We start from the raw sequence: 27,384 nt of genomic DNA, 5'->3' as shown, positions 1-27,384 counted from the left end.
ACACTATGTGCTATGAGGTGTGGTATAGCAAGGACTTTATTTATTCACAATTGCATAATTCAGGAATAATAATAAACTAACTACCATATATAAGCCTCAAAATCTCATGACACTATATCCAGTTTTTATATGCTATGCTAATAAGTAGAAAAACAGAATAAATGTATCTTAATAGATTATATGATCACAGCTTTATAATAGGAGAATATCAAAATTGACTGCATGTCTTAAAAAGAAAAATGTAAAAAAGGTCTGCATATATGCAGTGAAGTAGTATTTAGTTATTTAATAAATCAGTCATTTCAAAGAATTTGTGCTGAAATGGTAAGATTTTCAAAATAAGTGAAATTTATTGGTATATAGCTCTGTTTCTGGTGTGGTCCTGATTACACACACACACACACACACACACACACACAGAGAGAAAAAGCAGATGCAAGGAAACAAACATAAACACACATGCATAACTTTTGAAGGTTCAATTAGGAATAATTTGGTGTTTATGCTTTATGCTTTTTAGCTTTTTTCAAAACTTTTATTATACATAAAGTGCAGCCAGAAAATGATTTTGTAAAATAATTTTAAAATATACAAACCATCATAGTAGAAACGTGGTCATCATTGATGCTGTTTTTCAAATATTTCTGGTCCCCTGCTTCCAAGCACATGGTAGGAATGCTCTTCCTGGTGGCTTCATAGCTAAGGGAGGCCATGTGACTAGACTGAAACAATGAGTTTAGAGGAGAAGCATGATATGTCACTTCAAGGCTGAAGCATTTAATTGCTGATGTAAGATACTCCAAAGTTCTTTTTCCTCTCTGCATTGATGACCAGAAATGTTGAAAGTGGTGGATGCTTCATCAGCTTGAATATCTGAGAAGCAACCAGGAGCAAAGCCCCTCTGCAAACTTGTGATTGACATTTAGCATTAGCAAAAAATAAACCTTTGTTTTTAAAGCACTGAGATATGCCAGTTGTAGTCTTTATAACATAATCTAGTCCTTGGTGACTGCCACAAAATTGGTTACTAGAAAATGGGTACTGCCATAAGAAAAACCTCAAATATGAGGCATTAGCTTCAGGACTCAGTGTCAGACAGGAAGAAAACAGTTACAGCAAAGTGCCCGCATGCGCATGTGCGTGCACACACAAACACACACACACACCTCAAAAATAACTGTAGATAGTACTTCTGTGGTATTCTTGCCAAAAATGAATAACCTCAAAGGGATCATAAGAAAACATCAGGAAAACTCAAAATAGGATGTATTTTACTAAATGCCTGATCAGTACACTACACTACAAAACTGTCAAGGTCATGAAAGACAAAAAAGAGTAAAAAAAAAGTCACACATGAGGAGGCTAAGGAGATCTAACGATTAACATATATTCTTGGATGCTGGAAAAGAAGAAAAACATTAATGGGAACATTGATGAAATTTGAATTAGCTCTATAATATAGTTAATTTCCTGGTCTTGATAATTATACTATTGTTAAGAAGCAGTCTCAGAACCATTCAGGGAACTCTGAGTAAAGTTTCAGTTTAGCTAAGTGAGCAGAGTATAAATTCCCACAGAGGCAGACCTTCTAAACAGCAGGTGGAAAAAAACTGCATAATTTACCTGCTTTCACTTTTGCTCTCATTGACACCCAGTGTCACTTGAAATACCAAATGATGGTTTTTTTTTTAATGTTTTGTTAGTATTATTGCTGGTATGCATCCCATGAAGTTATACAGGGTGCCCCAAACTTGGAATTCTAGTTTATAACTCTCTTCTTATGGCCCGTAAATTCTCTTTTAGGACTCTTAATATCCTTTCCTGAGAGCAGACCTTGGTAGGGGCTTCTTGAGGCTCCCAGACCCCCGGGCAGTTGTCCCTAACTTTGAATCTCAGTGAGCAGGAACTTCAGTCGTTATGTTCCATTCTAAATTCTAATCTCATTATGCAAATCACTCTACATTCTCCCAAAAACACAGAGATAATACTCATTTCAAGAAGTATTATCAAAGAAAAGCCACTGTCAGGACACAGGATGTTTCATTACATCCTTTTCCCAAGAAAAGTCTGCAAAGAATGGTGTGGTATAGGCCGGATGTGTTGGCTCATGCCTGTAATCCCAGTACTTTGGGAGGCTGAGGTGGGCAGATCACCTGAGGTCAGGAGTTCAAGACCAACCTGGCCAACATGGTGAAACCCCGTCTCTACCAAAAATACAAAAATTAGCTGGGTGTGGTGGCACACACCTGTGGTCCCAGCTACTCAGGAGGCTGAGACAGGAGAATTGCTTGAAACCAGGAGGCAGAGGTTGCTGTGAGCTGAGATTGTGCCACTGCATTTCAGCCTGGGTGGCAGAGTGAGACCCTGTCTCAAAAAAAAAAAAAAAAAAAAATGGTGTGGTATAGTTCATCGTGTTGGGGAAAAGGTGATCTTCTGAATTCATTTGCACAAATAACACATATAAAATAAAAATGAATATTTTTATTGAACAGTAATTGAACATCTAGTAACTTAACTTTATATTAAGTAAAGCTTAAAACAATTTTTAAAACAATTTAAACTCATAAAACAGCTGAGAGAACTTTACGCAATGCATGGATGTCAAATAGGATTTTTCTACCAACTACATCACTTGTAAGTATAAACAATCTTTATTGCAACAATTTTTAAAACAAACTCATAAAACAGCTAAATTTTAAGCAATGCATGGATGTCAAATAGGATTCTTCTACCAACAGTATCAAATGGCTGTGTGTAAGTATAAACAATTTTTATTGCAACTTACTCTTAAAAGTTAATTAAAATATATTTTTTCAAATATGAGAGATTTTTATATTCCTAGCTGGCATCTTATAGGAGATGCTTGTCTCAGGAGGATTTCCTGGAATGTAATCCTGTGGGAGTTCCCAAGCATAAAACTTCAAGAAAATTTAATGCATAAACAATGTCATGTGATTAAATTTAATTTAGTTCTTACCAGCTTCAGTGTGCTCAAATTAATCAATATTATTAACATATGGATTCAGCAAATGTGGATAATCCCAAGTTATTTGCTCTGAGGAGATGAATTATCTAATTAGGAATTCATCTACACACTACTTCTTTTGTTTTCCTTTTCTGAGGCTGTGTGTGTATGTGTGTGTGTGTAGCTGGCCAGGAGCTCTGTGCCATCGTGGCTGTACACAATGCAGGTGATGTTTGTTGGGAAATCACAATTAACCAGATGATGAGGAGTGAATTTCTTGAGCACTCCATTGTTTTCTTTCTCATCAATTCTCCTCTGGTCATAAATCCTTACAAATTGATCATGTCCACCCACTGCAAATTGGTAAATATTGGCAGGATTCATAGAGATTGTATACAGTCCCACTTTCTTATTCTTTTCTCTTGTCACCACAACTTTTGAAGCTGTGTGTGTGTATGGCTAAGTGTTAGGAATTAATTTACATACTACTTATCTTTTCCTTTTCTGAGACTGTGTGTGTCCAAGTGTCAGTATTCAAAGAACTATGGTTTGCCTTATTTTACCTCTAAAGAATAAACACATTTATGAAATTTTCAAGTCAACTGAAGAACTTGATCTTCAAAATAAATTGGTAAAAGATGAAAAAAAGTAAAAAAGGAATAGTTTTCAGAATGTCTGAAATGAGTAGATGCATCTAATAAGGCCATTAATTTTTTCAACAAAATTATGCAATTTTAGAGGTAAATTATAAAGGAACAAAGAAAAGAGGCATAAGTAAGTTGTGTATGCACTCATATAAGGGGTAACAAAAGAGGCATAAAGAAACAGAGGAAAGGAATGAGAGACAAAGAATGTGCGGAAGGAAGAAAGGAGAGAAGGAGATGGAAGAGATGGTTTTCAGAATATATTGTGAAAAATAGAAGACAAAAAGCAAATCTATTAATCTATTGACAATTCTAAATTAGTCAGACTGAATTTTAAAGTCCAGGGTACTCAGGTAACATCTAGCTAGACTGGATATGAGGCCTTCAGGATGGCAAGCACTGCACTCGATCCTGGCCTTCCTCCTCGGATGTATCTGAGCTGCTGGAAGACTCACCCAGCTCTTCATTTGGGAACTCAGCTCCATGACCTCCTCTCCAGCCGGGGCGACGAGCTCTCTGTGCCAGGTGACGCATGAAGAACCGAAGTATGTGGTTGTCAAACAGGTCGATATGGTGCAAGTTATCTTCATCTCGTTCCTGCTTGTTCTTCTTAATCACATCTTTTAACCCAGTAAGCTCAGTGGCAGCTTCAGCTGTGGGTGTCCAGATCTTGACATGCTGATCTAGGCCACTGGTCGCCAACACTGGTAGGTAAGGGTGGGGTTCAAGACAGTTTACTATACCTCCTCTGTCCCCTTCCATGAACTGGATGATCTGGCAGGATGATTTCTCCCAGAAGAAGACGTGCCCACAATCACTACCGCTCACAACAAACTCACTCCTGGGGCCATAGAAATTAACACATTTGATTGTGGCATTATTTCTGTGCCCCTTATATCTCTTAACATATTGAGCACCATCACTGTGAGAGGAGTTGAAGAGGTAAATATCTTCATCATTGTAGCTGGCCAGGAGCTCTGTGCCATCGTGGCTGTACACAATGCAGGTGATGCTTGCTGGGAAATCACAATTAACCAGATGATGAGGAGTGAATTTCTTGAGTACTCCATTGTTTTCTTTCACATCAATTCTCCTCTGGTCATAAATCCTTACAAATTGATCATGTCCACCCACTGCAAATTGGTAAATATTGGCAGGATTCATAGAGATTGTATACAGTCCCACTTTCTTATCCTTTTCTCTTGTTACCACAACTTTTGAAGCTGGCCGGTCTTGTCTGAGGTCAATGGTGAACACAACGGCATCTTCACCTGAAGTGAGGAACTTATAAGGAGAGTCTGGCTCCAGAGCCAACTCGTGGGCAGGTCCCCTGTGCTTGGCCACACGCTTAGTATTCTCGCAATACGATGCATTAATTAGTTCTGCTACCCGCACCTGTCCATCATGGCCACACATGGCCATGACGGAATCACCACAGTTAGGAAAGAACTTAGCCTGGATGACATTAATATCATGACCACTCTCAAAGTTCAGTACTGGCTTCTGCCGCACCCAGTCCCACACTATCACCCTTAAGTCATCACCGCTACTGGCCAGCCGGGTGCCACGCTGGTTAAAGTGTACAGTACTGACAGAACCATCATGGCCTCCAAGAAGACTCTGCAGGCAGAAACGCTGCACAAAGGCTCTTGCCCCACAGGCCTCATATACAAAGCGGGCACTTGAACCCAGCTGCCGCTGGCGAAGAGCAGTAAGGACCTGCCAGCGAGGTCGGGGCAGGGCAGACGTCTCTGAGGAAATCCACTCCTCCAGCGCCCGATCCTCCTCTAACAAACACTGCTCATGGTTGGCGCCACCGCATCGTGGACACACCCGAGGCTGTTCTTCTTCCTCCTCCCCTTCCTCCTCCTCCATCTCTTCTTCTTCCTCCTCCCTTTCTGTCTCCTCCTCTCCCACTAAGGGGTAATAAAATAAACCTTCACCACTCACGAGGAAATGTTCAAAATCCTCCACACTTTCAAGTTCGACGTCTTCACTTGAGCTTTCTAGGTCTATGTCTTGATTTTCTGTGCTGGCATCGTTCGGGAAACCACCATCCCTGGTATCACCGCCATCTCCGGTCGATGGCTCTGCGGCCGCCATTTCAGTGTCTGAGGAGGCCACCGTCGCCACTGCTGCTCCAGACTGCTCCTCTGGGCTGCTTAACAGGCTTTCAGTCCCTAAGTCTGGTAAGCCATCTGTGCTGCCCTCTTGGTGGGACATCTCGAACGATGTTTGCCGTATCTGATCTGGAACTGGAAAAGTCAACCCCTAAAAGCTCAGGGAAGAGAGCACACCTGTCCTGAGGACGGACGGTCGGAGAAGGCACTAGGTTAGCGGCAAAGAGACACCAACCCGATTGGCTAAAAGGGGCGACAAACTAATCAACCAAGGCTGACGTCACTACGGGAGCCAGTGAGGTTCAGAAGGCTTCTTATCGGCTCGCCTCCGCTCAGGGTCTAGACTGCTCTAATTTTTCCAGGCCCAGAGCCACACCCCCACAGGCATCTTACACTGTGAGTAGCTGTGGTTTTTTTGAAGATTGAAACTTGCCGCACGTTGGAAAATGCTCTTATTAGAAAGGTCACGCCGTGAATGCAAAGAACTCTGATATTCTTAGTCTTGCCACCAGACGGCAATATTTTGGCATGACAGAGAGGTCTGTACGATAGGTGTATCTTAAGTTAGACATAGGCTCTGAGATGAGGATGTATGTTGGATTAATTTAAGAAAACGATCTAAGGGAAGACAGTGGATGCAAGGAAGAGTGAAATCTCAGGTGAACATCCCTCAGAGGACAGCTTCAGCACGATCCTCCTGGGGAACTCTGGAGAGTAAGTTACGTCTGAGTTATCCTTACACCAGGCAAGGGAGTGAACTTTCATACTCCTACACTGTTCAGTCATTGGTTAAAGGCCACACTGGGAGGGATGAGCATATCAACTCCCAGATGTCCCATATGCTTTACAATCTCTTCACCTGTGGGCAAAAGCCCCTTCAGCAGCTTGAGGACTAAAGAGCTGTACATTAGTACTGATGCTTGGAAGGGAAAGGGAAGTAGATGGTACAAAAAGGGATTTGAAAGGATCTTGCAGGAGCATGAACATTAACAGCCACAAGGTAGCTAATACAACGACTATTAGAAAGGGCTTTGTTACTACTGTGTATGATGATGAAAGTACAACTTAAATAAAACTTTAAAAAGTGTATAGAAGTCTAATTTGGAAGGTGAAACTAAAACTAAAGTCATGGTAAGCAAATGCTATTCACTTCCCATATCTTGTTAAATGATGGTTCAAATCCCACAGCTGCCATACCCCTCTTCATGCCAGTTGAAGGAATAATCTGGGGCACAATGGTGAAGTGCAAAGACTGACAGTCTTAAATAATAAGACTCGAAAGTCTAAAAGAATCCTTGACCCAAGGTCTACCGATGAATGATGTGTTAGCACATGTGAAAACATTAATCTCCTTGTGCATCATCAGAACTCTTGGGTGACCAGGACCAATGTTAATGATCAGTAACATTTTGAAAGGAATATTCTTTTCTGAACAGTAGAACTCAACAGGGGATTAAAAATATTCAGTAAACCATCTGTTTACTGTAAACAGATGTTCTGTCACCCAGCCTTTGTTTTCCTTTATTTTTTTTATTTTTTATTTTTTTTGAGATGGAGTTTCACTCTTGTTGCCCAGGCTGGAGTGCAATGGCGCGATCTCAGCTCACCGCCACCTCTGCCTCCCAGGTTCAAGCGATTCTCCTGCCTCAGCCTCCTGAGTAGTTGGGACTACAGGCATGTGCCACCACACCCAGCTAATTTTGTATTTTTAGTAGAGACAGGGTTTCTCCATGTTGGTCAGGCTGGTCTAGAACTCCCAAACTCAGGTGATGATCACGCCCCCCTCAGCCTCCCAAAGTGCTGGGATTACAGCGTGAGCCACCGCGCCTGGCCTGTTGTTCCTTTTTTAGAGCACAAAGTAGCTTTAGCATGGTTCTTACGGGCCCTAAGATTTTCCAGATGGTAAATGAGCATTGGCTTCAAGTTAAAGTTACTAACTGCATTAACCCCCATCAAGAGAGCCAGCCTGGCCTTTGAAGCTGTGAAGCCAGGCATTAATTTCTTGTCTCCAGTTATGGAAGTCCTGCATGGCATCTACCTCCAATAGAAGGCTGTTTGTTCTACAGTGAAAATCGGTTGTTTAGTGTAGCCACTTTCATCAATTAGATACACTTTGTATGAGAGAACTGAGGTGATCCAAATATTCAGTGATCATTAAGTGGGATGATTTGTCAAGTACTACTGGTTCTTCAGTTATTAGTGCTATTTGACAAATATTTCTGGTTTTTCTCTCATTGATGTATGTGATAGGCCTGTACTTTCAGGTCTTTATATGGTTGGATGGGACTGTGTGACCAGATTTACCTGCTCCCTTGTGAGAGGAAGTGCTGTTTGTTACTACTGGGCTGGCTTGTTTCATTGCTAATGTGTGGCCATCCATACATCTCTTTCCCCAGTTTGCTCATGACCTGCAATGTTCCAGATGTCAGCTAGTCTCCATGAATATCTACCATGAACAGAGAACACTTCTCCCATTCCTCCCCAATAACCCATGATAGATATGTAGCATAAGCAAAATATCAACTTTATCATCATCATCTTTGGAAAATTGGGGAATTTTTGTTACTGCAGAATAGCCTAGTCTATCTGACTGAGACAAACTACATTGTCGATTATTTTAAATTTTAGAACTTAGGTCAGAATATTAAGTTATGTTTTATATTTAGAGGATGACAAACCTTCAAGTTATTAAAGATTATAAGTTTCTGACTATCCATTTACAAGATAGTCATGCTTATTTATCCTAAACAACAAAGTACTCGGCACAGGATAGGTATGTAGTAAGTATTTTTCTGGTGAATTCATGTATTAAAGCTGTATATTTATGAATGAATATATAGAAGAATGAAACAAAACCAAAAAAAATTCTATTGAACATTCCATGGAGGATGGATAATAGTGAATAACCTAAGGGAGATATCCATTTTCAGTTTAATGTTAACATAAAAATCTAATATTGAACAATTTTACATCAGGGCAATGCAAACAACATTGCCTAAGACTCAGGCTGAAGATCATTCTCTGAAATTTTCATAAGAAACAGTAGATTTATGTTATCTTTATAAAGTGTCTAGCTAAGGGGAGGCAGATTCAAAACCATGTTTAAAATGTTAAATTAAGGCCGGGCACAGTGGCTTATGCCTGTAATCTCAGCACTTTGGGAGGCCGAGGCGGGTGGATCACTTGAGGTCAGTAGTTCGAGACCAGTCTGGCCAAATGGTGAAACACCATCTCTACTAAAAATTAGCCTAACATGGTGGCAGGCGCCTGTATTCCCAACTACTCAGGAGACTGAGACAGGAGAATCGCTTGAACCCAGTAGGCGGAGGTTGCAGTGAGCCAAGATCACGCCATTGCACTCCATTCTGGGTGGCAGAGTGAGACTCCATTTCAAAATAATAATAATAATAATAAAATAAAATGTTAAATTAAGATGTAAAAACGAAAAAAATGTATGTTTATATGTTCATACTAGGCTTGCTTTTTTGTCATACATTGGGGTTAAATTTGAGACTCAGCATAAAATTGCTTATAGGAAAGTTTATTTACCCATAATATATGAGAAATCTAAGTAAGATTAATTGCTAAATATCATACATCATTTCAACTGAATTACTTCCTCTCATAATAAGTAGATTACTTTTCACTTTTGTGAGTTAGTATACAATACTGGTAGAATTGAGAAAAGTAGGTCATTGACCACGTCCAGATGGGCAAAGATATTTAGCTTGTGGAGAAGTAGGCCAATCGCACCACAATTAAGACGTTTACCTGCTTAATTACTGCTGCATTAAACGATAACCTTCACATTTTCTTCTAGCTCTACTGTCACTGAAAGTTTCACTATGACACAGTCTGTCAACTCAGGGTTAAAATTTTAACATGTATTTCTTGATAATTGTAATATTTGTACATTTTACATGTTTTGTGAGAATCTCATGTTAAAATTAAATCATCACAATATTACTGTCTCTTCGCTAAACACTGCATTTCAATGTAAGAAGTGTAATTGACTCAATTTAATTCAGCCAGCTGTTTTATTTTAAGAACCATTTGCTTTTCTCAGCTTATCTTTCCCATTTTTCCTTCCCATGTTTCTGAGAGGAGGAGTTATTTGGTCAGCAGGAAACATTCTTGAACATCAAATATTTAAAACTATGCAGCCACAAATTTTAAATAGCATCCATGTTAGGCCTCTGCTAAGAACGGAGCTTTTGAATCGGGAGGTAATTTTTTTTGTGGTTTGCTAAAAGGTTCATTAACAACAACAATAAAATTGTGAGCAGTTCAGTAAGCTTTGACATTTGTGAGGTGTGCACTAAAAGTATTACCACATATGTTTGCCTTTTCTTTTTATAATCAAATTTTTTATGAAAAATTGAAGATATTATTTTCAAAATAGTAAGAAAGAAAAATAGCAAAGAACAATAAAAGGTCATGTATGCCATGCTACTCTTTAATTTAAAAAAAACTAATAAATAAGACATGATGGAACCTGTAGCATATTCCATAGTAAAACAATACTAATAGTACAGAGTTAAATTTTAAGTATAAAATTTTCCCACTGACATTTATGGTATTGCCTTGACATTTTGTTTACCTCTTTTTAAAAAGCACATCCGTCAGGAAGCAGTGGCTCATGCCTGTAATTCAAGCATTTGGGGAGGCTGAGGCAGGTAGATAGCTTGAGCCCAGGAGTTCGAGACCAGCCTGGGCAAGAGATCCCATTTCTACAAAAACACAAAAATTAGTTGGGTGTGGTGACATGTGCCCAGCTCCTCAGTAGGTTGAGGCAGGAGGATCATTTGAGCTCAGGAGGTTGAGGCTGCAGTGGGCCGAGATTGCATCATTGCACTCCAACCTGGGCAAAAGAGTGAGATCCTGCAAAAAAAAAAAAAAAAAAAAAAAAGGCATTACCTAATTCTGTACTTTCTATACAGTAGAGGTGCAGTAAACATTTGTTGAATTGATTTAAGTGAATTTTTATTTAAAATTTTAGTAAACATATACCGGTATGAACTTTCCCTTTCATCAACATTTGCCCTAACTAATTAAGTTACATCTTGGAATGTTCTATTAATAAAATATATTTCTGTGGCTGGGCGCAGTGGCTCACGCCTGTAATCCCAGCACTTTGGGAGGCCAAGGCAAGTGGATCACGAGGTCAGGAAATCGAGACCATCCTGGCTAACACGGTGAAACCCCGTCTCTACTAACAATACAAAAAATTAGCCAGGCGTGGTGGCGGGCGCCTGTAGTCCCAGCTGCTCGGGAGGCTGAGGCAGGAGAATGGCGTGAATCCGGGAGGCGGAGCTTGCAGTGAGCTGAGATCGCGCCACTGCACTCCACCCTGGGCGACAGAACGAGACTCCGTCTGAAAAAAATAAAAAATAAAAATAAATAAATAAAATATATTTCTGTAGGAAAAAACATATCTTAAGGAACTGTTTAGACTTTATCAGAGGTTAAATGCAAGTGCTTTCTAATCGTACAAGAAGAATCCTAAAAAAATAAGTAATCTGTCTTCCCTTACCACTTAGCTCCACATACACATGATATACCCAGTGTTCATAGTATTTTGGATGCCTAATTTAGCTTCTGACAGAAATTTCTGTTAATGCACAGATACAATTTTATAAAGTACGTGTCAGTAGTTATTTGCCATGTGGGGTTTTGAGCTTTTAGTTTTAACTCTATTTGGGTAGCAGTAGCTTGAAATTTGAACCTGAGCCATAAGTGTCCTTTCAATACAAAATAAGTGAGGAGCAAAAATCTCACTGACCTTCCCCACCTCACAGTGGAATCAGTATACTGCAGTGGCACGTTTTGATTGATCGACACAGATTCACTCCATCTTTTATGTGGCAGACACTGCTTGGTGGTGAGAAAGGATAATAGAAAAGGGATGTTTGTTGCCCTTGAGAAACTTCTGATATCTAGTTAGGCAGCTGGGAAATATATGGAAATATATGGGACTTATATGGAATATTGTTCCTATATGAGTCAAAGAATGTTTATGACAACCATTGTGATCTTAACTTTAGAGTCTCAAGATGCTTTTATCCCTATTTTTGTTACACAATGTATTTAATTACCTTACTATTTTACCGACATCATGCTAGATCCTTCTTATTAGATTGCAAAATTCTTGAAGAAGCATATTGTGAGACACTTGTTTTCATGATTTATGTGGTTAGTACTATTAGAAAACTTTTCAAAATATAGTGAGTAATCGAGAGATATGGTGAGCCATCCATGAAATTCTCTGTTGCATCATGAAACTGTCCTTCTAGTTCACCTCTTCTATCCTTTGTCTTTTTCTTGATTCCTGAAGGGGTGTGGCATCCTTAGGAAAAAATCACAAAGAGGCAGAGAAAAAAATTAAAATAATGCGTTTCAGTTATGTTATAAGTAGCTGACAATATTAGAAAAAGAAAGGTGGCTTTGTCCTCTCTGAAAAATTTAAAGGATCTAAAACCCCTCCAGTAATCAAGAGTAAGAATCTGTTTTCTTTCTAGAAATAGCCAGTGGTGTAACCCAGTACCTAGGGAGCCTTGTGACCCATCTGAAGGACCTTGATCCTGAGGGTTAAGTAAAGACAAGGCTGAGAGCACCATAGAGAGCAAAAGGAGAGTGACGCCTAGTGCCAGATCTGTCTCACAGACCCTGGCCAACCAACGGATGAAATGAATACTTAGACACAGGTATGCAGTGTAAGAGCAGCTGGGGGACTGCCTGGCTCTAGTGGCCAAAGTGCAGCCCTGAGAAGCTGGAACTGCTTGCTTTTATTCAGTGCAGGCACAATGCCGAAAGCCTGGAGCATACACAACCTGCAGGTCATTAACATTTATTGTTTCCCTTTCAGGGAACGTCACACGTGTGGATGTTCAAAGGTCTGTTCCTAGACAACTTCAAGCAAACAAGCCTGAGCAAGATAACTTTCCCTTCCCTCTCTTGCACATACTCCTCGCCCTCTGCCTCAGGGTTAGAAAACAGCTGCCTTCAGCTATTATCCCCTGAAGGTTTGCAGAGCCTTCTGACCTTTCAGAAGGCCTACTCCATTCCCTATAGTTTCTCCCACCACTCTGATTGATCTCCTGAAGCCTAGAAGAGATACGAAATGAAATATAACAAAGAAAAACTGAAGTACAAACTTTCTTTTAGATTCCATATTCATGACCCTCTGATGATGTTCTGCAGTAGATCCTCAAATAGATTTATTTTCTTCTGTTACACCTTTATGGACTTTGTAAGCACAAGCAAAGGATAATAAGAAGCACTGTAGAATGTTAGACCTGGAAAAGACTTAGAATTGAAACTTAGGAGGAACCCTCTAATTAATATGTGAGATTAATAACTGATACCAAGAAAAGTTAAATTCCCTACAGATTAGGAAGAATCTATACTTATGAAAGACTAGCGAAAAGGGGCCAATAACCATACTTACCTAATGTTGACAATTTTTTCCATGGGGGTACCCTATTATTATAGCTTTATTTTCTTTTCCAAAACATACATGGAAATAACAGGTGCTTCTTCATGTATTCATTCTCTCATGAAATTAAGTGTAATGTTTAGTGAGCGGGGGGCCAGGACAAAAGGTGAGACATCACTTCCTCCTTTTTCTATAAATGTTATTTCTTTGTGTCATTTGTTCATTAGTGATTAATGGTTACAAATAGTTCTGTCTGATTCATTTTATAATTGACATTCTCTGTAACTTTTTTGTTTTTATTGATGAAGATTTAATTTATGTTTTGGAAGATATTTTTAATCAAGGATCTACCACTTTGTACTCAATAAATTACTTTTATCACAGCAATTGGGCTGAAACTGCATTTATGTATACATTTTTTGAAGTGTTTTCTTGTTAGTATGTAATTACATATTATCTATATCCTTAAATAAGTCTTTTCACAGTAAAAACCATCTCCTTTTCCTTTTGAATAATTAAGTACTGCATCTCTGCAAAACAATGTGATATAAAGTGATGAGTATATTAAATGCACATTGTCATCCTTAGGAAGTACATGTATTAGTATTTACTAAATATCCTCTATTCTCTATACTCATGACTAGTCTGAAAGGGTGTCTCCCTTACCTTTTGGTTTTTACAGTGATGACTTGTTTTGATGTCCATGCTAGTAGGGAATGAGATCATGTCCCTTGCATTTATTTTAGTTACTACAATGCATCTTTTTCTCTGTTCATTGTTAACTTTTCCTCTTAAATTTGTCATTTTGAAATTAAACCATTACTCAAACCAAAAAGAACAGAAAAAATATTCCCACCAACTTCTAAACATAATCAGACTAAGTTCTTGCTATTAAATTATTTTACACATTCCCTCAGGCAAAGTCTAGATATAATCCAACTGTAGTAATTGCTATAAATGTTATTAAAGTGTAAACAGCTAGAATTAAATATAAGTTTAAGACAAAGCAGTATTATTCAACTCTCTATTTAATGAAAAATCTTCTATGTTCATCTCATGTTTGTTAAGTATGCCTATGATATTTCATTTCTAGCTGGTGGCAAGAGAAGAAAAATAGTAAAAATAGTATATATATATATATATATATATATATATATATATATACATACATACACACACACACACACACATATAGTATTTCTCTGTAGATACACAAAAGGTATATCTATCTTCTATGACAATTTCTTTGTTTCAAAAAGTTCTTTTTCACTGTACAAATCCACACATGTAATTGTTAGTTACATTACTATTTTTATATATCTTTATCTATTTTCTCACTGTGTTTACCTGTATTTATCCTTTCACCTAGGATATTTAATATAACTTTAAGTTATTTTATTGGGGATAAAGCATGATAAAATGTCCTGAACACATACAGTTGCATATACAAACTTACAGCCCTCTTGCCTTACAGGAACCATAATAAATTTCTTGTGAACCTTCTGGAAATATCCCGAGCATATATCCATTTTTTTAAAATTTACTTAAATGAGTAATATACACACTTCTTACATTTGTATTTGCAGTTTGTTTATGTTTTGTTAGAATATCTTTTATGTGCTTCAATATCAGCGTGTAAGGATAGGATCTCTATTTGTTTTAATAGCTAATATTGCAATTGTAGCTATCATAATTTTAAAAAATAAAATATGACTAAAATAACCCTTAGGTGCATTTCAGGATTTAGTTATTAATTAGTAATGCTGAAATGGCAAACATTTTACATATTTTAGTGTGTTTTTATCATGTTTATAAATGTATGTGTAGGATAAGTAAAATACTGCCAAACTGCATTTCAAATGATTCTTTTCTTTCCTGTCATTTTTTCTTACCGAATACCTCAATGAATTACAAACTTTCAGATCTATGTTACTATAATAAAAAATCTGTACCTCAACTTTTTATTCTTTTATGCTTCTATTTAGAATTTGAACCTTCTAACATGTCTGTTCATATGCTTCACATTATTTTCTTTATAAAGTGTACATTATTACATCTGCCCATTTTTTGTTGTTTTGTAGATTTTTATTAGTAGTATAAAATAACTTATCATATGTCAATGAAATAACCCCTTCTCCATGTAGCTGGCTAATATTTTTGCATGTTTTATTTGTATCTTGATACTGTGTATGTTCTACTTTGCCTTAAAGAAAATGTAATTCCTCCACTGTTTACTAGCTGACTTCTCTGTGCCAGATCCCTATCTGTAAAACCTCTGTCTGAGGTAGGGCTAGTATTTTAGTCTTTGGAAGGATTTAAAGAGCTAATCCATTTAAAAATTTTAGAATAACAACTAGCACATATTAAGCAATCTGCAACTATCAGCAGCAGCAGAAGCATCATTAACATGGCTATTTTGGTTGTTTAAACAGATTTGTCAATTTTTTTTAGAGCTTGTAGGTTTTTGGCTTCCTTCTTGCTCAATGTAAAATTATTAAATAGATTTTTTTAATGACTTCTGTTTTCACTCCAGTTGTTCTCAAACATTGTTTTGGATTAATTACTCGATCTGAAATGCCACATTTAATACATGCTAAATTTTCATATTTTAGAAATCTCATTCTGAACTCACTATTTTGTTTATTTAATCTGCCTATGCTTATTTTACAAATGAAAATATAGTTTGATAACTGTAATTTGTTCAGTATTCTTGTTTTCTTATTTCACATGAAATTTAAATGTATGACAAATAATTACATTGTTTATTTTATAGGATTCATATTAAATTTCTAGATTAACTTGAGAAAAGATATATTTATATATTTAGTCTTCAAGGCTAACAGCAGTCTTTTTTTTTTATTATTATACTTTAAGTTCTAGGGTACATGTGCATAACGTGCAGGTTTGTTACATATGTATACTTGTGCCATGTTGGTGTGCTGCACCCATCAACTCGTCAGCACCCATCAATTCATCATTTATATCATGTATAACTCCCCAATGCAATCCCTCCCCCCTCCCCCCTCCCCATGATAGGCCCCAGTGTGTGATGTTCCTCTTCCTGAGTCCAAGTGATCTCATTGTTCAGTTCCCACCTATGAGTGAGAACATGCGGTGTTTGGTTTTCTGTTCTTGTGATAGTTTGCTAAGAATGATGGTTTCCAGCTGCATCCATGTCCCTACAAAGGACGCAAACTCATCCTTTTTTATGGCTGCATAGTATTCCATGGTGTATATGTGCCACATTTTCTTAATCCAGTCTGTCACAGATGGACATTTGGGTTGATTCCAAGTCTTTGCTATTGTGAATAGTGCTGCAATAAACATACGTGTGCATGTGTCTTTGTGGTAGAATAATTTATAATCCTTTGGGTATATACCCAGTAGTGGGATGGCTGGGTCATATGGTACATCTAGTTCTAGATCCTTGAGGAATTGCCATACTGTTTTCCATAATGGTTGAACTAGTTTACAATCCCTAGGGCAATCAGGCAAGAGAAAAAAATCAAGGGTATTCAGTTAGGAAAAGAAGAAGTCAAATTGTCCCTGTTTGCAGATGACATGATTGTATATTTAGAAAACCCCATCGTCTCAGCCCAAAATCTCCTTAAGCTGATAAGCAACTTCAGCAAAGTCTCAGGATACAAAATTAATGTGCAAAAATCACAAGCATTCTTATACACCAGTAACAGACAAGCAGAGAGCCAAATCAGGAATGAACTTCCATTCACAATTGCTTCAAAGAGAATAAAATACCTAGGAATCCAACTTACAAGGGATGTCAAGGACCTCTTCAAGGAGAACTACAAACCACTGCTCAGTGAAATCAAAGAGGACACAAACAAATGGAAGAACAAACCATGCTCATGGATAGGAAGAATCAATATCGTGAAAATGGCCATACTCCCCAAGGTTATTTATAGATTCAATGCCATCCCCATCAAGCTACCAATGAGATTCTTCACAGAATTGGAAAAAACTGCTTTAAAGTTCATATGGAACCAAAAAAGGCTAACAGCAGTCTTAAGCTTCTAACAGTCTTACTTCAGTTGAACTTTCAAATCGTTTCATACAAATCTTACACATTTCTAAACTTTAATTTGACTTTCTCTCATTATAAGTGAGATCGTTTTATTTCATTACATTTTTTAACTGGGTGCTGTTCAAATCAAAGATTTTATACCTGTTCAAGGTTTGGCAACCTAAGGCCCTCAGGTCATATCCAGTCCACTTTATATGCTTGTGACTGACGTTTTATTGGAAAACGTCCATGCCCATTTGTTTATTATTATCTATGGCTACTTTCAATGCTATAAAAACAAAATTAATATTGAAATAAGGACTGTATGACCCAGTAAGCCAAAAATATTTACCATCTGGTCCTTTACAGAAAAAGCCTGCTGATCCCTGCCTTCAGTAATTTTATAACCATTGTATAATTCTAGCTATTCTAATAATTTTTAAGCTGATTTTCTTGGGTCTCCAGGCATGTGAGTCTATTATCAAATAATAAAACTTTTGCTATGCCATGTTAGTTTATGTATCTCTTATTCTATTCTCTTGCTTAATTCCATTGGTTTGTACTACCATAACAATGCAAAATAATGGCCATGATAGTAAAAATACTTTTATAATCCTAAATTAGATAAAATTTCATCTAGCATTTCACAATTAATCATACACTTGGCCTTTAATATTTACATTAAAGTATTCCCATGTTACTAGTGTATAAAAGTATCCTATCCTTCCCCAAATTAGAACTGGGTTTTGAATTTGAAGAAATCCACTTGGACACCTACAGAGAGAATCATATATATTTTATCTCTTGATGAAATATATTAATACATATCTTAATGATTTTACTTTGTTCTGTTAGTACCAGCCAATGGAATTAGACAAGAGTAAAGAATCATAAGTATATAAATTATGCTGGTTTGATGAACAGAATTTGGAACTGTCCCTATTCTTTATACACTTTACAGTTTAAATATCATTGCGTTTATAATCCCTGAAGGTTTCCTAGCAATTTTATATTAAACTACCAAGATTCGGTACCTTTTTGAGGCACATTCTTTAAAAGCATTCTCAATTTCCTTGATGGAATTGTAATGTTTAGATTGTTTACTTCTGGAATAAACTTATTATAATTAATATATCCCAAAATACACAATTAATGTAGCTTTCTGGTCCTTGTAAATATTTGAGGAAGATATTATCTTTTTTTCTTAACTGTTATTCTTTCATTTTTATTTCAAAATGTGTTTGTACTTTCTTTTAAAAATTAAATTAGCTAGTTGATTATATTATTATTTGCTCCATTCCCCCTCAAATAACCAGTTTTCAGTTTGTTTATTATATGTATTTATTTTAAGGTCTACTAAACATTCATCTGTGTTGCTCCCATTTTCTGTTTCCTCCATTTTCTTTGCTTATGTGTATTTTATTGCTCTCTTGCTAAATTTTAAATTGAGTATTTAATTAAGTTATTTTATTTTTATTACTATTATTATTATTATTATTATTATTATTATTATTTTCGAGATGGAGTTTCGCTCTTGTTGCCCAGACTAGAGTGCAATGGCGCGATCTTGGCTCACCACAACCTCTGCCTCCCAGGTTCAAGCGATTCTCCTGCCTCAGCCTCCCGAGTAGCTGGGATTACAGGCATGTGCCACCACGCCTGGCTAATTTTGTATTTTTAGTAGAGATGGGGTTTTTCCATGTTGGTCAGGCTGGTCTCGAACTCCTGACCTCAGGTGATCCTGCTGCCTCAGCTTCCCAAAGTACTGGGATTACAGGCGTGAGCCACTTCGCCTGGCCAAATTCACTTATCTTCATTCTTGCTTGTAGTATCACTTTCTGCTAAAAGAGTATATAACCATAAGTGTGTTTTAAACAATAAGGGCATTTATTGTCTCACATACCAAGTTTAGAGGCAAGGTGATTCCACAGCTGGTTCAGCAGTTCATTGATGTCTTCAAGGATCATCCTCTATTCTCTGTCTTTCTAGTCTATCATTCTTACCATATCAGAGTTATCACCACTCATGTTTTCTAGGTAGCTACAGCAGTTCTCAGCTCCACATACAAATTTAACTCTATCCAGCAAAGCATTTGCTATTTTAAGCCCAAACTGTGGAAAGAAATTTCTGCCAGCAAGTAATTAGGGAATAGGGAGCTGTTGGTTAGGAAACTAACAATGTCTGCCACAGTTTTTAAGATTTAAAATGTTAAGTTATTAGAACATTGAACATTGCTTTAGCCATATTCTATTGGTACTGATATATGATGCTTGCTTATGAGTGTTTGTCGGCTATTTATGACTTCTAATTTTTGTTTTCTTACAGAATTAAAAGTGTTTAAAACTTACGTATATTGTGCATAAGACAGTGGTTTTTCTTACTATCAATAAATTGCTTTATTACATTATGAAAAGAGAATGTGGTATATTTTAATATTTAGAAAATTATTAGATATTTTTATTAATGTATATGACCAAATATATAATCAATTGTGTAAAATTTTGTCATGTAGGCATTTCAGATGACGATATGGTCACTGATATTAGGGTACAGATTTTGGTATACATGTTAGAGGGCCATTCAAATTTGTGTTTACTTGATTGGACAGGAATTAATAGAAGTCAGTTAAATACACTCAGTGATGCTTCATTCTTTTGTTTATTTCCATTCTTTCTATATTGATCCAAATTTGATCCTCTTTCAATGAATTTTCTTTCTTTTTACATTCTGCAACTTAATATTTCTCTTTTATTCTCATTTTTCTTCTTTGAAGTCCTATATAGACTCTCAACCTTTGTTTCAGAGAAGCCAAATTTTTTCTAATATCCTTGATTTAATGTAGATTTCCTTAAAATGCGTATTCAGTGTGTAACTTTTCTAAAATTGTTTTTGTCTTTTTTTTTTTTTTTTTTAGAGGGACTTTTGCTCTTATTGCCCAGGCTGGAGTGCAATGGCGCGATCTTGGCTCACCACAACCTTGCCTCCCAGGTTCAAGTGATTCTCCCGCCTCAGCCTCCTGAGTAGCTGGGATTACAGGCATGTGTCACCACGCCCAGCTAATTTTGTATTTTTAGTAGAAACGGGGTTTGTCCACATTGGTCAGGCTGGTCTTGAACTCCCAACCTCAGGTGATGCGCCTGCCTTGGCCTCCCAGAGTGTTGAGATTACAGGTGTGAGCCACCGTGCCCGGCCTTGTCTTTTATTTTTAATTTTTTTAATTTTTTATTTATTTGCAGTACATTTGCAGATGTCCTATACTAGTTATAATTCATCTTTGAATAAGTCAATGTCTTTGGGTCAACATTCCAAGCAGATTTCAGTTATATGGAACAGAAATGACTCCCATTAATTTAAGAAGAAAAAATTTAAAGCAAATTAGAAGATCTAAAGGAATGGTCTGACAGGCATCATTCCATGATAAACAACACAGAACTGATATTCCAGTGGAGTTACTACCTCTTCTTTTATGTTGACTTCAAGTACATATCATCGTAGCTTTAATCCATTGGTCATTAAGTGGCTTCAGTTCCTGACCCTATAGCTATGCCATCCTATACAGATGCACACCAGCACAAAATAGATGTCCCATATTCTGCCTCTTGACACCCTGAATGCTAGGAACTAACACTGAATGTTGCGGGGGAGTGTGAGGGAACATGACCTAGCTTGACAGCAGAAAAAATAGAAACAACACTTCCTTATTCCAAAATTCATATGAATGCATCTAATTGGCAGAACGTACATAAATTTCATGTCCCTAGCTACAAGGCAGCTAGAAAATAGGGCTTTTAGCTTTCTAAACTCTGAAGCACAGAAGAACAAACTAAAATGATATTGAAATGAGTATTAAGTCCTAATTGAACATACCTACTACAACCAAGCTTTAATTAAATACAATGAGGGAGAAGTACCCAGGAGATGAGTTGAGAAAGTAAGCATCTTAGGTTTAGAGCAACAGAATTAAAACTTTGTCTCTGACACTCAATGCTGAGAGTATTTCCACTTACCAGTTGCGAGGAGGCCTAACTCTCAGTGAATCCAGCCCTTCAGTGAGTCTCTATATGGTGATTTTTCTCCCACCACTCTTCAGCTAACCAAGATCAGCAACTATAGAGCTAAATCCTCAGGCATGATGAAAATCTGCTTTATCTCATGATGACATGTCTGTCTAATTTGATTTTTACCTTTCCCTGACATTTCTTGGCATCATGTGAGTTCTGCCTCACGTCTATAACTTGTCTAAGGTCCATGTAGTTATGGTTCAATGGAAAGATCGACAGTTTAGAAGATCACCAACTTCTGAATGACTCTGCAAGTTAGATAACTGGTGACTGAAAAGGCATATAACTTCTTTGAGGATTTTATATGGTTTGGTCCAAATTTTACTCTAATTCATTGAGGACTTGATGATTTCTTTTGTTTGTTTGTTTCATCTTTTGAGTTTTTACTTCTTTATTTTTCCATGATTTTTGTTGTCAATTGTTTTCAAGGAAAGAAGGGATACAGTTTTATGTATCTATTTCCAATCTCATTAACTAATCAAATAAGCATGTTATAGATAATTTGGCCTGTGGAGAAAGTAAAAAAAGAAATAAAAGGTACCAATTGTTTTCAATTATCTGATGAAAAAATATGGGATCCTAGAAAGACAAAATCATAGATTATAACTCAAATAAAGTCTAAAAGCCAATTAGTTCCCAACTTCTTTATTTCATAGATTTGGAAACTAATAGAAATATATTCGTTCATACTATGCTTTTTCAATTCACATTTCAGGACAGGAGAAAACAAACTTAAAACATGTACAAACAGTACTCTCAAGTTAGAAGCCAAAGAATTTCTAGTGTATGTGCTAAGTAGGACATTGGAAGCAGATTTAGTTAATTCTGTAGATTCAGAAGCAAAATAGTTCCAACAACTAGTTGTATTATCTTTCAGCAAAGCTGGTTCAATCCTGAACTATTCTGATGGTTCAAGTCTCATAAATACAAGTTGCTCATTTATAAAGTGGTCCTGTGTAGAGGGACCATAGATGAAAAACAGCTACTGTGTCCTTCAGGCTTTTCAATTTCTTTAAACAAATCTGTCTGTGTCAGTGTGTTATTCGTAGCAATGTCAATTTCTCTGAATATATTTGGGCCAGAAATGGAAAAGAAAGTAATAACAAAGGGACATGGGAAAGGACTGAGGCAGATATTGTGGGCACAGGACTTCTAAAAAGATAATCTTTCAACCATGTGTTTTCTTAATACCTGTAATAGCCACAAAGGAGTGATTAAAGAAACCATACCTGATCTTAAAAGCATAACATATCTATGTTTATTTTTGATTATGTGAGCAAGGGTATCCCACAAAGAAATTAGAAAGAAACATATAAAGGCAATGTTGATAAGATGGACAGTTACTAGAAATGCTCTAGACAGAGATTTTAGCTCAGTTCAGAAGATGTGCAAAAACTGATTTCCCTCAACACTACAAGTAAGTGTTAAAATCTCCCATGCTACTCAGTTACAGTGTTCATTCTCCAACAGTTTTCAGCCTGTGGGCAGTGAAGGTGGAATTAAAGAGAAATCACCTTATAAAAAGAGCTTAATGTACTTTACAACTCTTATTTATATCATCTTCTTAAATGCTGGAATGCTTCATTCAATATAGTATAGCATAGATTATTTTTATAAGCCTTGCTTATAAAACTGCAATCACTGTACATTTAAAATACCACTGCAATTAAAGTGTGTGTAATGGAACATTCAGAAATGCACACATGACTTTCCTTTATAATCACCAAGGGGAACATTTTATATTCAAGTCTTCCAACTTATAAGATTCATTTGGCTAACAAGGGAACTTTTTTATTCACACAATATCTTTATACACACACACACACACACACACACACACATTCACACACATCTACTGTGGGGTGTTATATGTTTACAAACATCCAAATGAAAATTTCAGAAGTTTATGCTTTCAAAGTTTGAATTGCTATGTGAAAATAAAATTCATTCGGTGGTGTTTTTAGATTATTCTTTTATATATATTTTTTCAAATGAGAAGAGAAAGTGAGCAACGTCACTGCACCAGATATTACACTAATTGTTTTATGTAAGTTATCTTAATTGAGTCCCAAAAAAGGCTGGCAAGGTAGTTCTTTTCTTTCAGTTTCACAGGGGAGGAGATTTAGGTTTAAAGAGGCAAAGTCACTTGCAGCTAATAAGTTTTAGGGCTGGAATGCAAACTTAGGTCTCTCTAGTAGCAAAACTCTTGTTCAAATATAAACTCCATTCGCTTAGCATTATTTCTACTATAAATATATACAGTTAATGTATTTGGAAAATTAGACAGACTCTATGTGAGAAGTTCCCCATGCATTTTGAATGTGTTTTACCTAAATATAGACACAACCTTACAGATGATCCAGCTTCATATCCTTATTTTTAAAGGAAAAGTTATGGGAATCTGGGAATTTGAGGTGATTATCTCAAGTTCTCAACAAGTGAAAAAGGAGAGTCAAATTCAGAATCCCAGAAAACCTAACAGCTAGCTTGTTTTTTATTGATTTCAGGTTGCCAAGAACCTTTAGTTTAATGATTCTGTAAGTATTGTATGCTCCAAATGTTGATTATGAATATTTCAGCATATTAGCTCAACAAATCTGGATTGAGCAACCACTTACATGCCACAATAAGCACCAAGGGCAGATATTACTAGGCATTCCTAAGTTGATCTTCCAGATTACTAGGCATTCCTATGTTGATTTTCCAGATGATCTCATTTTTTCTCTACATAATAAGATAGACTACTGCATAGGATTGCTGTGAGGATTAAATGAAAAAAAATTATGTGAAATACTTAAAACAAAACATGACATATAGTTAATAGTTAAGTATTATTATTGCTAATACCATCAAACTAGCCCTCCTACTCTCCATCCATTGCATGCGTGCACTGCCTGTCTCCCCTGTGGAGATGCAGTTCTATTTCCTAAAGCTGCTTACAAAACAAAAAGAACTGTAATAAGTTAAGTAAATGGTATGCTGCATTTTATTTAAGAATAGAGCAAATTTAGATTGTTAAAAAAAAAAGCTTTTGTCTTTGATTTCCTCTAAGGACTGTGGCGCACAGCCCCTAAGGTGGCCCTCATGATTCCCACTCCCAGATATTTCATGCCCTTTATAATCTTCTCCCTTAGAGTGTGGACAGGACCTGTGACTTCCTGTAGCCATAAAATATGGCAAAGGTGAAGGGACTTTGTGGATGTAACTAAGATCCCAAATCAGTATATACTTAAATAATCATAAGGGAGAGTATCCAGCATGTGTCTGACCTAATCAGATGAATCCCTTTAAAAAGAGTCTAGGATGGTCCTCCCTGAGCTGACTTGTTAAAGTATGTGGCCATGTTGACAAAGCCAGTGTGGCAGGAACTGTGGGGAAGCCTCTAGAACAGGGGTGTCCAATTTTTTGGCTTCCCTGGGCCGCATTGGAAGAAGAATAGTCTTAGGCCACACACAAAATACACTAACACCAACGATAGCTGATGAGCTTTTAAAAAATTGCAAAAAAAAAGAAAGAAAAGAAAAAGAAAAACATAATGTTTTCAGAAAGTTTACAAATTTGTGTTGGACCCCATTCAAAGCCGTCCTGGGCTGCATGCTGCCCGTGGGCCGCGGGTTGGACAAACTTGCTCTGGAACCTAAAGGCAGTCTCTCGTTGACAGATAGCAAAAAGTCAGGACCCTCAGCCATATGAGTGCAAGGACATTTATTCTGCCGACAAACTGAATGAGTTTAGAAGCAGATTTTTTCCTGTCAGGCCTCCAGACAAGAATATAGCCCAGTCAACATCTTGGTTGACGTCTTGTGAGACTCTGAGAAGAAACCTGTATTTCTGACCCATGGAAACTGTGAGATAATAAATATGTGTGGTATTAAGGTGCTAAATTGGTGATAATTTGTTACAGAGCATAGAAACTAATATGGGGTTATTCTTTATTTCATTTGTCCTTCTCCAAAGCATTAATGGTGCTGCAGACTGGAAGCAAAGGATAAGACACTTCCATATGGACGGGAAGGAAAGAATAGCTTTTTAGTTTACATATTAGGGAATAAAACAATGGAGAAAACAATTCTTCAGTTTGGACAGTGATTTTCTTGTAATTAACTTGAAACCACCAAGCAAGTTACCTCTGACCAGAGATTTCTTCATCTTTAGCGAATTTCTTTCCCTGAAATGCCCACTCCTACCTGTTCCTGTGCTTCAACAAAATGAAGGAAATTTTTTAAATGCTACTGTCCTAATGATAACACAGAATTGTCCAAATGTTTTCACATAAATGGTCTAATTTGAGTTCCATAACAATTTTGTGAGGCAAGAACAAAACAAATGTGAGATTCTCAAATTCAGATGGCATAGTTGTAAACTCATTGGTCATCCATGGTTCTGAAAGCATCAGAGGCCCTCAGAAAGTGCTTAAATGAAACAGAATTATTTTATCAGTTGAAAAATATTATGGTTCTAAGAGAGTAAATGACTTGCCCAGCAAAGCCTGTACCCAGAAGTACAAGAATTAAAACTCAGGCCATCCACAACAGAGGCCATATTTTTTGTGATAATATTTTACCTCTAAAAATGAAACACATTTAGCTATTAACAGCCATTAACCTTTCTGCTTAAATTTGCATCTCCCCTTAGCAGAGAACCCTGAAGGAAGAGGTGCAAGGAGAGATGAAAGGAAATATCATGGGAAAGAGTCCTGTTCAGCCTGCAGAATGTCTGGAATATCTGAGAAGCAGCAGGACAACAGTGGATGCCTCTGGGTAGACGTGCCTTCTGACAAAGTGAAGATGGGTTGGTAAACAAAATGTTAACATTTTAAGGAAGAATTACCTGTTTATTACTTTTTCTAGCATGGCCTTTGAAAATGCAAAGCAATAATTGTCCTTTTGAAAATGGATTTCCAAAAGCATTGAAAAATAATTTTGCTTACCAACACTTTATCTTATTCTGATGTAACCTCAAGCAATGCTTCATCATTTAAGTCCCTGTCTCAATGAGAGTACTAGATTGCTTTGGAAACTATATTATTCAATACTGAAGAAAATAACAATCAAAGCTGAACATCAGAAGCATCATCATGCTGTCCTGAATATGAGGCTATCTGTGTTCTGTCACCCTAAGCCTTCTTGTTCTTATTCAGTGTGAATATGTGCTTTTGCAGGCTTTTCCATGCACAAAGGCAGTGGTCATTGAGGAGAAATCAAGATTTCTTAAGTCAGGAGTGTAGTGGTGTTGATACTTATTAGCCAAAGACCATAAGGAAACACACCTGGAGTTATTACTTGCTGTAACAGGGAAAACTGCCCAACATGGTGGCATGTCTACAAAAGGTTAGTAGGAGGAGTTTATTATATGATTAGGGCCTGTGGCGCTTTTGGTAAATTTTCAAAGAAGCAGACATTTTGCCTGGATTGGGTGCTGTCAGAAATCTGAGGCAATTTGATGACAGGTATCTTAATAATTTTTATCCAAGAGGTGTGAAAGATGAACTGGGACTGTAATGCATAAAAAAGCAGCAGCCATTCTTATAAGTTGGGAGAGGGACAAGTTTGGACAATTTTAAAAACTTTTCTTTTAGGTTCAGGTGTACATGTGCAGGTTTGATATATATAGGTAAGTTGCATATTATAGGGGCTTGGTGTACAGATTATTTTGCCACCCAGATAATGAGCATAGTATCTGATAAGGTACTTTTTCGATCCTCACCCTCATCGTTCGCTCCACCCTCAAGTAAGTCCCTGTGTCTGCTGTTCGCTTCTTGGTGTCCATGTGTGCTCAATGTTTAGCTCCCACTTGTAAGTGAGAACATGCAGTATTTGGTTTTCTGTTCCTATGTTAGTCCACTATGATTGCTTCCAGCTCCATCCATGTTGCTGGAAAGGACATAATATTGTTCTTTTTCATGGCAGTGCAGCATTCTAGAAGAAAAAAGAAGTATTCCATAAGGAAAATATGTACCACATTTTCTTTATCCAGTCTACCATTGATGCACATTTAGGTTGATTCTATGTCTTTGCTACTGTGAATAGTGCTGCAATGAACATACATGTGCATATTTTTTTGTTTGTTTGCAGCGTTCTTGTTTCTACCTGAGCTCCAGCATGATTACAGAGTGGTCATGCTTTTGTCTCACTCTAT

At 37.0% G+C, this 27,384-nt stretch overlaps 1 protein-coding gene across 2 annotated transcripts; it reads right to left on the bottom strand.

Moving 5' to 3' along the window:
* Positions 1-3,993: 3,993 nt before the first annotated feature.
* On the bottom strand, positions 3,994-5,847 carry DCAF8L1 (DDB1 and CUL4 associated factor 8 like 1). 2 transcript variants are annotated; one of them, XM_010366763.1, is made up of 2 exons: positions 5,556-5,847; positions 3,994-5,519 (listed from the first exon to the last, which is right to left on the bottom strand). In XM_010366763.1, exons 1-2 carry the CDS (start codon positions 5,830-5,832, stop codon positions 3,994-3,996), a joined length of 1,803 nt encoding a protein of 600 aa, XP_010365065.1. In that variant the 5' UTR covers positions 5,833-5,847. The 2 variants fall into 2 exon arrangements, with proteins under 2 accessions (XP_010365065.1, XP_010365064.1); XM_010366762.1 differs by having other exon boundaries at positions 3,994-5,832.
* Positions 5,848-27,384: the final 21,537 nt, after the last annotated feature.

The sequence above is a fragment of the Rhinopithecus roxellana genome, chromosome 7 (genome assembly GCF_007565055.1).
Source record: "Rhinopithecus roxellana isolate Shanxi Qingling chromosome 7, ASM756505v1, whole genome shotgun sequence".
In the NCBI taxonomy this organism is placed as follows: domain Eukaryota; kingdom Metazoa; phylum Chordata; class Mammalia; order Primates; family Cercopithecidae; genus Rhinopithecus; species Rhinopithecus roxellana.
Note: the sequence above shows the minus strand (reverse complement) of the source record. Positions and strands in the feature narration are given on the sequence as shown.

What these genes read in the sequence shown, in the direction of transcription:
- DCAF8L1 (XM_010366762.1), bottom strand. Translation starts at nt 5,832, where the DNA reads ATGTCCCACCAAGAGGGCAGCACAGATGGCTTACCAGACTTAGGGACT.